The sequence below is a fragment of the Populus trichocarpa genome, chromosome 9, assembly GCF_000002775.5.
Source record: "Populus trichocarpa isolate Nisqually-1 chromosome 9, P.trichocarpa_v4.1, whole genome shotgun sequence".
Lineage (NCBI taxonomy): Eukaryota > Viridiplantae > Streptophyta > Magnoliopsida > Malpighiales > Salicaceae > Populus > Populus trichocarpa.
Window position 1 is genome coordinate 11,740,293 of NC_037293.2, and position 13,365 is coordinate 11,753,657.

The following is a 13,365-nucleotide window of genomic DNA, read 5'->3' on the forward strand; positions in this document are numbered from 1 at the left end:
TTTTGATTGTTATTTATTTTATTTGAAATAATTTATGACATTGTAATTATTATTATTTTAATTTCATCATCTTTCAACTTTTTTATCTGTTAGATTTGATCTCTATTATTTTAATAGTTATTTATTTTGTTTGATATTATTTATGAAAAAATTTTTAATTTCTTTCTCATTCAACTTTTTAATCTATAAGATTTGTTCTTTATTATTTTAATAAATTTGAAAAACAATATTAACAAGTTATTTTTCAATTTATTTTTATAACATAATCAAATACTGAAAAATATTTTCCAATTTATTTTTAATGATATTACCAAACATTATAAAATAATTTATTTTTAAAACAAATTACTTTCCAAAAACAGCTAGTTATCAACAAACAAACAAACGGTCATTGTAACGTATCAACATTGCCAACTACATGTGTTTGCACAAGACAGGTAGCCCTTTGACCATATTGGATGAATGGATGTCAGGCCTTTCGATTTGTCCTGTGAATGATCAATTAATGGAAAGGACAGATGTTGTTTTGTTGGGGAAGAAGTGCATGTTTGGGAAAACGTGTCCAATTTTTATTTTATTTTTTTTAATAATTCTATGTAAAAAATAAATAAATTATTATTTAAAAACATTTTCAAGCAAATCAATTGTTATCGGGTGTGAAAGCCTGTATATTCCACACCCATGAATGAGTGGCGATGCATTTGTAAAAAGAGAAAGGGAAAAAAATCACGCCAAGCCTTTCCTACCAACCAATATCGGTGCGCATGGATTATCAGGAAAATTGTTTTTATTTAAAAAATATTATTATTTTTTTAAAAAAAATTGATGTTGTTGGCCTTTATCGAGTTTAATGGATTCACTAAAACTTTTACGAGATCAATTAATTTTTATAAAGTTAATGTATTAAACTAAAAAAACTAGCTGACGTTAGATTGTGAGTTGTAAATTTTCTAGATCAGTTCAAGCAGAATATAATAGCCTATGCTACCGCTTGCAATAACTCCGAGTTAATTTCAACAATATTATTTGCATGATGCAAAGGGCCCTTTTCCTTTTTTTATTTTTTTACCTCATATAGTAAAAAAGACACGATTAACTCACCAAATTAAGTACAGGGAAATCTTTACTAATCAAAATTAGGTAGAGTGAAAAATCTGCGAGCTCGTTAATTTTATGATATACCAAATAATTAAAAAAAAAAACATGATTAGGGTTTCTCCAATTTTTTATTTTTTTTACTATTACCCCGCTCTATTCAAAATACTCATTTTCTAAGATTTTTAAAAGATTTATTACCCAGGAGGAAGACTTGTTTTATGGTATTTTAGTCATCTCAGCCTTTTGACAATCTTCCGTAGCCAAGTACATTACTATTTACTATTTAGAACGAAAATATCTTGAGACCTCTGGAAAATAAGAAAAGATAATCACTGCGACACGAAATTTGAGGGAATAGAACTCTCCGTCAAACCTCTTGTGTAAACTAGCAATTGCCAGCCCAGTGGATCCCCTGCTCAGTCTCAGGGTATGGATGGATAAAGGTTTTTGAAGAGCCTGGAGAGGGAAGAGAAAGAATGAGATGCTCCCCTCCTCAGGGTACCATAACAGGTTGTCCGTCTAACCGAACGGAGGAGTATTGACTGTTAGATGGGTAGTTGAATTGAAGGACCACCATAGCATTACATTATTAATATATTATACTATATACTCGGTTAATTGATTTTAGGCTTTCGTGGGCAAAGTGTCACGCTTTAGGTACAGTAGTATTATTGTGATATTTCTCATGGGGTATTTTGGTCATTGCATTGAAGAAGGATGATAATTCCTTTTTTTTTTTTTTTTATGCACAAGTAAGTTACTTTGTTTCTCTTGAAAATTAAAAACAATTGTCTTTGGCCTAAGGGCTCTTTTATCTTTTACATATAGTCATTTGGTAATTATTGGTGTCCAAGAAGGTAGTAGAAAAACTTTTATAAATTAAAAAATTAAAAAGAAAAAGGAATCAATTGAACAATGTCAGTCATTTTCAAATGGCGCGTGCAGCACTGTCTGGTGGTCAAAACCGTGATTCCAGTGCAGCTTTCGAAGCGTCTCGGCGTCCCCTCCATGGATTAGCGGCGCGTGTAGCACTATAACGGCTTGTGTGGCGCGTGTGACCTTTTATTTTATTTTATTTTTTCCTCTCTCCTACTTGATTTTCATCTTATAATTAAAAAAAATCAAATAAGCCCCTACAGTTAGTTGTACTTAAGATTTCATCCCTGTTCTCTTTATTACCGTTCTTAAAATTTAGAATACTTCATGAAATTGAGGGGTTTTTTCAATTTCATCCATGTTTTTTGTTGTTCTAATTTTTTATATTTAGAATAGTTTATTAAATTAAGAATTGTTTTCAATTTCATTCACTATTGATATTTTCATCTATCAGATTTGATTTCTATTCTTTTAATTACTATTTTTTAGATGGTTTTGGCATTTTTTTTTTTTGCAATTTCATCAGTCTTTAGTTGTTTTTCTTGTCAAATTTAATTCTATTTTTATTGTTGTGTTTTTTTGACCTTGCATGATTTTTTTAGATTGATTTTAATATTATTATTATTATTATTATTTCATCTTCCAATATTTAATTATCCAGGTGTTTAGCTTCTTAGTTAAGTTCAGGTCTAAATTTAATGGTTTGCGGGTTCCAGAGATTAACCTCAGTTTACGAAGTTAACATAGATTTCTTTGGTTTTTTGTTTTTACCTTTTTTCCCATACTCCAGCATTTTGTTATTTTTTAATTCACTTTCTATGCTATTTTTTAGTCGTTTTGAAAATAACATGGGTTGTCTCGGTTTTTGTTTTTTTGTATGTCTTTGTTGAATTTAGCTTTTCTGAAGGAATTTTAATTTTAAATTGAATAAAATTGATTGATTTCATCCTTCAACGTTTATTTTTTTAGATATCAAGCTCCTGAGTTGAGTCCGGGTTAAGAATTTAACAGATTGCGGATTTGAGAATTTAACCAGGGTTTATAAGGTTTATAAGGTTCACTCGGGTTTGCTTGGTTTTTTTTAAAAGCTCCTTTTCCCACTCATATTTCATCATCTAACATTCTTTTTTTATTCTCTTTCTATGGGATTTATCTTTCTTTTTTAAAATAAAAAGGGTTGCCTTGAGTTTTGTTCTCGGTTTTTGTTAAATTTCGCTTCTTTAAAAGGAATTTTTTTTAATTAAATTAAATTTATTGACTTCATCATTTGACATCAAATTTAAGGCAATACTCGAAGGAATTTTTTTTTTTTAATTAATTTTTTTGAAAATTGGTATTCTTTATTTTTTTACCTTTTCTTTCTATAAAGTTATCATGATATTATGTCTCGGGTCATGGATTCAACAAGTTTATCAAGTTTGACTTGGGCTTCTTTTTACTGCTTTTAAATCTTTTTTTTTATCTCGAGTCAATGACCAAAATATTAGATTTTTTTTGAAAAAATAAATTTACATCTTCCTAAATTCTTTTCTACAAAAAAAAAATGATAAGTCGGTGGCATAGCGTGAATCACCTATCTAGTCCCTTCTAAAATGTGTCTTCCCCTAAAAAAATCAATTTATGCTCCGAAAAGTGTTTGAGAGAATTTGGAGACCAAACATTGTGGCATGGTCGGTGGCCACACATGACGTGGGATTGTTGGTGACCACTCTGTTTAGGCCATGACCTAAAGTGGCATTATTGTTGCCATCCTATTTGTGGCCTAAATATTATAGCATGGGTGATGGCCACATATGATGTGGTATTGTTGGGGGCCACTTTGTTTAGGCTATGACCCAAATACAATGGCATTATTGTTGCCATCCTATTTGGGCTAACTAACTTAATATCAAACGATTCACAACTCATTAGAGAGGCTTGTTTTACATGTATTTTAGTCATCTCAATATTTGACAATTATATCATTTTTGAAGTTTTCAAACTTCAAGCCCGTTTAACATTGCTATAAATTATGTTTTTTAAATTGTTTTTTATATGAAAATGCATCAAATTAATGTTTTTAGATGTTTTTTAATAATCAAATTGATGTTTTACATGTATTTTAGTCATCTCAATATTTGAAAATTATATCATTTTTAAAGTTTTCCAACTTCAAACCCGTTTGACATTGCGGTGAATTATGTTTTTTAAAATACATTTTAAATTACTTTTCACTTAAAAATACATCAAATTAATGTTTTTAAATATTGTTTTGTTGATTTTAATATGCTGATATCAAAAATTAAAAAGATCTAAACAAATCATGTTGATATATTTTAAATTTAAAGGCACTTTTTAGGTCATACTAAAACTAGAAAAATCAACTTGTATTTCATTTATCTTGAAATATCAAGATTTTTATGCATTTATTAATTTATATAGTGTTGTTTTGGTTTATTTAGAGATTCAATAAGTCTTGGAATATACAATTTTTCTTAAGTAGTCATCTCCCATTACTCACAAATCCATTGAATTTGCTTTATTATTATTTTTTATTCACATGCCAATAACTTTCTGAATGAGCTAGACAACGTATAGATTAAACTTAACATAATACTCTGAGCACACAAAATAAAAAAATAGTTGGAATCCTGGAAGAAGCATCCATGGAGGTCGAGTGCTTGTCCATAGAAAAATAAAAATAAAAATAAAAACAGGGCATCCTTTTCACGTGGGGATTGCATCAATTTATTTATTTACTTAATACAAGTCACCGCAGACAAGAAGTTCAAATTTATCTATCAATAATTAAAAGGAATGGAGGAGAAGAGAATGATTGACACTGCTGTACTAATAGTTATTGAAATGCTTCTTCTTTTTTTGGAATTATATGAGAATAATATTTTATTTATTTTTAAAATTTTATTTTTAATATTAGCATATTAAAATAATTTAAAATTTAAAAAAATAATAATTTAAAATTTAAAAAAATATAAAAAATAATTGTTTTGAAAAGCGGAACTCGAAATGAAAGAAAGATGAGGCACATGGTCTTGGGGCCTGGACCCTGTCTAAAGGACAGATCGAACTCATTATTTTGCTTGCAGGGTTGTTGGGGTCCTCGAAAGGACAGATCAAGCGGCAATTATTTCTTCACAGCGATTGTGTTTATTTTTATGTTTTAAAAATATTTAAAAAAATTTAATTTTTTTTAATTTAATATATTTTTAGTGTTTTTGTATCATTTTAATACGCTGATATTAAAAATAATTTTTAAAAAATAAAAAAAATTATTTTAATATATTTTTAAATAAAATAAATTTTAAAAAACAATCACAAAAATACTATCAAATAAAAAAAACTATTGTATTTTAATTGGTTAATATGGGACTATGTTTTATCTTCAATAAAATCGAGTTTGGTGAAATGCGTGTCTGATGTTTTTTAATTAAAATTATATTTTTTTATTTTTAATATTAATATTTGAAAATTATACAAAAACTTCTAAAAATCTTAATTTAATATTGTTTTGGATGAAATGCAATTTCAAAACATTTTAAAAATTATAAAACGAAAATAAACACTAGCTTAAAAATATACTGTACCTGTTTTGGATAAAAAGGCAAGAGAGTATTCATTGATGCTACCAACCACTAAAAGTTTGCCGTCATGGAGTTTTTTACTTTTCTTTTTCTTTTTCTTTTTTCATCGTTTAGCTTAGTATAATATATATATATATATGTTGATTTAAGTTGGTTTTGACTTTTGACTGATTGATTATAACATGTTAGGTTAAGAATAACTTATATCTGTCATGAATTATTTATAAAAGGCAGCTTTTGATGTTTGATTCAAGAGTTAAAAATCAAAATTTAAAAATAATGCAAACGATTTCTAAAATTCCTCCATCTGAACCGACTTTGAGCAAGAATTATGTTTGAATTCGCACCGGAACAATTAAAAAAAATAAAAATCATGATCTATCAAAAGAAAAATGCCCTGAAAAGAAAAAAGAAAAAAAGGCACAACAGAGTTGGTAAGTTTGTCGAGTAGACTCTGTAAACATATGCTATCTATACTCTACATTCTTTCAAGATATACAAAATAATACAACGAATATCTCACAAAACTCCCCAAAAAAGCATTGTTGCTCCCATTGATACTATTAAATACAACTGTGTTCAGAAATTTACTAAAAATGATAAATATTCCCAGTCACTACAGCAAATCTCACCTTTATTTTTAAATCTCCCGAGAAAAACAATCCAACCCTTCATATATTATTAACGAATCTCATCTCAAAAAATAAAAACAAAACTCTTTAATCTTACCCTTTCAATACAAGTTAAAAACCTGTTCTTTTAAGCAGATTTGTTCTTAAATTTAATTTAAGAATCGATCTAGGATAAAAACTGGATTGAATTATAAGTCAGGAGGCTAACCCAAATTGATTAATTTTTTAAAAATATTAAAATAATATTATTTTTTTAAAAATAAAATTAATGGATTTGAACCATATTTAACTATAATGGTCAGGTTACAGGTTAACTAAGGTCTTTAATTATGTTAAACTGTACAATTTCTTCCCTTATTTTTTTTTACTATACCGGATTTTAAGTACTTGAAATTTAAGTATATATAAGAATAAGTTATATATCAATTAAATAATAATAATAATAATAATACAAGGATGAGAGAGGCAGGGGGTAGGTGAAAGACTGCTCTTCTCTTTTCCCCTATAAAACCCCCAATGCCCCCTTCTATTTTTCTCAGCTTGACGTTCCCTTCTAAAGAGAACAACAAGCTTAAACCTCTCTAACCCCAACAGAAAAAAAATTAAAAATTAATCCTAACACCCTTCTTTCTGTAATCTCCATTCCCGATTTTTTAGAGAGAAATTCACTATGCAATCGCTTTCTACTCCGTCTCCGATCAAGTCCTTGATCCGGCCACGTCCTCGAGTCACCCGAGCGAGTCCCAACAAACTCGTTCTCCAATGCATCTACCGTTCCGACTCGGTTTCTTTCCCGAACGGTGTCGGTTCGAACCGAGCCGATTGGCAAAGTTCTTGTGCTATATTGGCAAGCAAAGTGGTAGCTCAACAACAGCCAATAGATAAATCTATTAGTGCTGGCGATTCTGGCGGAGTAGCAGATCATGTGGCCGCTGTTAACGGCCACAAGACATCCGTGGACTTAAATCTAGTCCCGATAGAAAAAGCCACATCGAACTCGAACAACAGCAGCATTAAACCTCATCAGCCACAAAAAGCGTTAACGATAAGTGACTTATGTCCTGCCCCTATGCACGGGTCACAACTCCGAGTCGCGTATCAAGGAGTTCCCGGCGCGTACTCTGAAGCTGCTGCTGGAAAAGCCTATCCCAACTGTGAAGCGATTCCTTGTGACCAGTTTGAGGTTGCTTTTCAAGCTGTTGAGCTTTGGATTGCCGATCGCGCTGTTTTACCTGTCGAGAATTCTCTCGGTGGATCCATTCATCGGAATTATGACCTCCTCCTCCGTCACCGCCTCCATATCGTTGGTGAAGTTCAGTTACCGGTCCACCACTGCCTTCTTGCCCTTCCTGGAGTCCGGAAGGAGTATGTTAACCGAGTTATTTCGCACCCACAAGCTCTCGCTCAATGCGAATTAACTCTCACCAAACTCGGTCTCCAGGCGGTGCGTGAAGCAGTAGACGACACAGCTGGTGCTGCAGAGTATATCGCGGCCAACAACCTCCGTGACACAGCTGCGATTGCGAGTGCACGCGCGGCAGAGCTTTATGGGATGCAGGTACTTGCTGATGGGATCCAGGATGATTCAAGCAATGTCACGCGCTTTGTGATGTTGGCGCGTGAACCGATTATACCGAGAACGGACAGGCCATTCAGGACAAGTATTGTGTTTGCTCATGATAAAGGAACGAGTGTGCTGTTTAAGGTGCTTTCAGCCTTTGCGTTTAGGAATATAAGTTTGACGAAGATTGAATCAAGGCCGCACAGGAACCGTCCGATTAGGCTGGTTGATGATGCAAATGTGGGGACAGCAAAGCATTTCGAGTACATGTTTTATGTTGATTTTGAAGCCTCGATGGCTGAGGTTAGAGCTCAGAATGCATTGGCTGAAGTTCAAGAATTCACATCTTTCCTGAGGGTGTTAGGGAGCTATCCAATGGACATGACACCGTGGTGTCCATCAAGAGAAGACGACAATGACGATGGTGGTAACGAGAAAAACCCATTTTAATTACAAGTTTTTTTTTATAAAGAAACCCTTTAAAAAGTGTTGTTATTTGCACAGAAATGAGGGTTTAATTTAGTTTTTCTTTTTTTCTTTGTGGGGAATTTTTAATTCGACCATGAACAAGGAAATTGTAATGTTATTATTGATGCTGTTTGTTACTGTTGAGGTAAATACTTTTATTGCAATAGTTCTGTTTTGTGACTTGTAATTTTGGCAAATACTAGTTATCTTTTTAATTTTCTGATTAAGTGTTTTGTGGCTGGAAATAATTAACCACAAAGCTAGAAAAAAAAAATCAGTTATTTTATTTTTACCTGGGCGAGTGCTGCAATGTTTCAATCAGGGAATGGTCATTTCTACCACGACGTGGGTGAAAGTGAAACTCAAGTTCAGGTGAAATCTCTCTTTTTTACTGCATGGGGGTTGTTGGGATCAATCAGGATTTTGTTGATTCTCCAAAGAGATGCAAAATTAGTTTATGGTTCTTTCATAAATAAATAAAAATATTAATTTAATAGGATTTGGATTCACTTAACCTGATAATTTAACACGTCATGATGGCATTTAGGGCAGCTAATTTATTTTTACAAGTCATGATGGAATTTAGGACAACTTGATCTTAATTCTTCAAAAATTCTGCTCGGTTAAATTTAAATAATTGCCCGTAAAAACAATCATTATAGGTTGGGTACCGGCACTCCACGGTATTTATTTCTTTTTTTAGTATTCTGTAAAGCAAAACGTGCTTTTACCACAATTTGTAGATTCTTTTTAAAAGACTCCGATTCTGTGACTGGGCAGGTTTTGTCACGTAGTATTTGAATATTAATCTTTGAAAGCAGCGCGGACATGCCCTGCCAAAATGTAGGTGGCTGATCCCTGGCAGTAGGGAAAGTGAAATACCCCATCCCATGTAGCTGCTGTCACAGAGATTTGAACTGGTAATCTGACGGCCAATATTTCAAAATGATTTTTTTTTTCCTTCTAAATGCTTTTTTTTTCTTAATTTGGATTTTTTTTTTGTAATGCTTTGTTCAACTGTAATACGCTGTTCTAATGGGACGTCTGGTACCGTAATAGTAGTAATTTTTTAAATTATTTTTTAAAATATATTAAAATATTTTTTTAAAAAAATAAATTTATTTTTAATATCAACATATTAAAACAATATATATAAAATATAATTTAAAATTTCTTGAAACTTTGATTCGGCACTCGCAATCCTTTTAAATATAAATATTTATATTTTTCATGTCAGTTATGCGTCAATATGTATGTATATTTATTTTGTAATAAATCACAAAATAAAAAAGGACACACTCACCGAGCAATATATTTTGCTTGGTTTTTCTTATAATTAGAACCAAAATAACATGGGACTAATTAAGTAAGATGGATATTTTTTCAGACCGAATCTTTTTAATATTAAATAGACATCTTGCTTGTCCATTCCAAGCCTTTATTATTTTCCTGGGTGTTATATGATCATTTAATGATATTGTTTACCAAAAATGTACTGACACTCAAGATGAAGAGTACTGGTGGGGTAATTAAGAAGAGTTGAGATGATTGTTATACTTGTTTCCTAGCCTACTTCTCTAATTATATTACTAATTCCTTCTTTCTTCGAACTTAAACTACATCTATTATTGTCTGGGGAGACTCCTGGGCTTGAGGTTCTAAAGATAATTAATTTGTGAAATTACTATAAATTATTAGCAGATATTAGTCTGATTTTTAAAACATTAATCAAAGCTAGAGAGTAATGGAGCACAAATCAAGCAAGGATAGACCATGCAAACGCTTCAAGCTTTTTTAAATATGGCGACCGGCAATCCAGATGTGCATTTGTTAAGCAAATACACTTGTCATCATGCTTTCGATCGCCCGGCCACGGAAAATTAATGCTGACATTTTAAGAAGATATATTTAACTTAAACGAGACTGCTAATTTGGATTGAAAGTAGTCCTGTATTAGGACAGTTTATGCTTCACGCCCATTCTTACTGGCATATTTTATTTTTTTAATCAGACAACATTGTTTTAGATAAGAAATTAAAAAAATTATAGACAAAGTTAACTTGATTTGGTTTCATCTAAATTTAAATGAATTACTTAGATTAATCAATTTAACTAGGTTAATATTCAAACTAGTTAAAGAAAAACCAGGTCCGGGTTAGACTTTGAATCGGTGGCGGGTTACCGAATTGACAGCTATTCTAGGTTGTTTAATAACTACACTTAGTTATGTTTTTATTTATCTTCAAGTGTGCTAGCTAGAGTTTTCTGCCTCTACCTTCCATGGCAATTGCCTTTGCAGGACTATATTAAGAAAATTTATTTTTGGTGAGTCAGTTTGAAGCGAGGGGGGCAAATCTTTGTTCAGTCATACGAAGTTTTTTGAGATACCTCCTAATCTGGCAGACCTATAATAATTAAAAGAAACTTGCTTGATCTAGAAATTGCCACCCCCGTTGCTTTCTGGGCGTTCTTTAATCTACCAAATATTCTTCCCGTTTGAAATTACACTTTTCTCTTTTTTTTAATTAAAATAAAAACAAGTGAAGAAAGCACCTGTCGATGTCACGAAAATGTTACAAGTTACGCTAACCATGCATACCACAAATGCTGATTCATGTCAAATCGTCGCCATGAGGTGTATTTATCTCATGAACTATCAATTGAACAACATTCGCTCATGTCTTCAATTGCTCTTCTAAGATTTTGACATGAATAGATAGATAGTAAACCTTAAGCTTTTTTATAAATAAATAAAAAATTTGAAGGTTTAGAGGTTTTTAAGTTCTACAGCGAGTATCCACACTAAAAATAGAGAGAGATGATTGTGACCCAAACCTGCTTGTGTAATTAAGGAAGGACCCTGACTTTACTGCCATGAGATGACATAGGGACGGGGGGGGGCCGGTGATCAGAGGCAAACACTCTCGAAGGGCACAATCATTCTTACCATACAAGGGCATGTTAAGTAATATTTATCTAGTTTTATTTATTAAGGGTAGAATAGTATTTTCAGTTTAACCTATATATAATTCCTTTGTATTTAGGTTAACTTAAGCACTCATAATAAACATATTATTGAGAATTCTAGCCTCCTTTTATGTTTCATCTGAATTACTTTAACATGGTATCAGAGCCTAGTTGATCGAACCCTTGGTTTGTTAATTTTATGGAACTCGCTGTCCTTGTAGAAATCATGTTCACCAATGTCAGAGCCATTGCTCGTATCAAAATCATTATCATCATCCACTTCATTCCCTGTAGGATGTTCCAGCACGCTCAATGCATTCTTTTGAAGCTTAACTTCAGATCCATTTTTCAAAACATCAGACATGGGTTGTTTGACCTATTAAAAGATGGAGGATGAAGATCAGGTTTTGTGCTTGCAGCTGAAGAATTAATATCTGAAACTTTATTTTAGATTCTTCAGCTTCTGCAATTTGGTATTTCTTTTTTGTCTTTACAATTGTTTTGGTATTTCGTCTTCTCTTCGGTTTCTGCAATTTGGTATCAGCTTCTGCAATTTGGTATTTCTGTTTTGTCTCTGCAATTGTTTTGGTATTTCGTCTTCTCTTCGGTTTCTGCAATTTGGTATCAGCTTCTGCAATTTGGTATCGTCTTCTGCAATTTGGTATTTCTATTCTGTCTCTGCAATTGTTTTGGTATTTCGTCTTCTCTTCGGTTTCTGCAATTTGGTATCAGCTTCTGCAATTTGGTATTTCTGTTCTATCTCTGCAATTGTTTTGGTATTTCGTCTTCTCTTCGGTTTCTGCAATTTGGTATCAGCTTCTGCAATTTGGTATTTATGTTCTGTCTCTGCAATTGTTTTGGTATTTCGTCTTCTCTTCAGTTTCTGCAATTTGGTATTTGAGTAAGTTTCTGCAAAAAAAATAAAATTGGAGTGATATTTTGTCTTCTGCTTCTGCAAAATCTGGTATTTCGACTTTCTTTCAGCTTCTGTCATGGCATTTACTACCAAAGAGATTGTTTGGTTACGTTGGTTACTTGCTGATATGAGAGTTTTCTTTTCTCATCCTACTCCTATGAATTGTGACAACCAGAGTTCTATTCAGATTGCTCACAACTCGGTTTTTATGAGCGAACTAAGCACATTGAGATCGATTGTCATCTTACTCGTCATCATCTCAAGCATGGCACCATTACTTTGCCTTTTATTCATTCTTCCTTGCAGATTGCAGATTTCTTTACCAAGACGCATTCCATATCTCGTTTTTGTTTTCTAGTTGGCAAACTCTCGATGCTTGTAGATGTCGCATCGTGAGTTTGAGGGGAGATGTTAAGTAATATTTATCTAGTTTTATTTATTAAGGGTAGAATAGTATTTTCAGTTTAACCTATATATAATTCCTTTGTATTTAGGTTAACTTAAGCACTCATAATAAACATATTATTGAGAATTCTAGCCTCCTTTTATGTTTCATCTGAATTACTTTAACAGGGCAGACACTAGTGATGGATGGGGTGTCCTTATTTTTCCTTGTGTCGTTTTGGATTTTGGAATAGCGACAAAATTAAATTAAATACACCACCGAAATACATGTGAAACGCGTCCGTAAAACTTGTGCGTGGAAAGTTGAATATACACAACACAAGGATGATTGAAATACTGGTAACTTATTTATCCTCTAGGATGTTTTATTTATCTAAAAGTAGTTAGTTTTTAGATTTGTTTTTTATTAGTTATCGGTTCAAGTTTTACAAACTTCAGGGCTACTGGATACTTACATAATCGTTAATTTCAGAGCCCGTGAGATTAGTCGAGGTGCTCGCAAGCTGACCAAACACCCATGTTAATAAAAACAAATATTCATTATATTTACTATTAAGTACTTTTTAATATATAATATTTTTTTTTGATGAATTCCAAAATTAAAAATGCGTAAAATAAGAGTAACGTGTGTGATAATTGTTTAATTTCTTAATTCAAGCAACCTTATTAATTCTTTATAATCAAGGTGTATGGTGACTTGATATAAAAAATCCAGAAAGTTGTTAACTAGTAGTATGTTGTTCATGATAAGCCAAGATGAACGGTATTTATTGTAGTAGTAGGTGGTGTCAAATAAGTCAGGTGATCGATAGTTATGGTAGTAGCAAATGATGTTTAGTGAGCCAAGTAGATAGTAGTTAT

The 13,365-nt window shown here is 31.9% G+C and overlaps 1 protein-coding gene across 1 annotated transcript; it reads left to right on the plus strand.

Moving 5' to 3' along the window:
- The first annotated feature begins 6,715 nt into the window (after positions 1 to 6,715).
- LOC7478621 (arogenate dehydratase 3) lies at positions 6,716 to 8,398 on the plus strand. Its single transcript, XM_002313615.4, has one exon. It carries the CDS (start codon positions 6,858 to 6,860, stop codon positions 8,196 to 8,198), a length of 1,341 nt encoding a protein of 446 aa, XP_002313651.2. The 5' UTR covers positions 6,716 to 6,857; the 3' UTR covers positions 8,199 to 8,398.
- Positions 8,399 to 13,365: the final 4,967 nt, after the last annotated feature.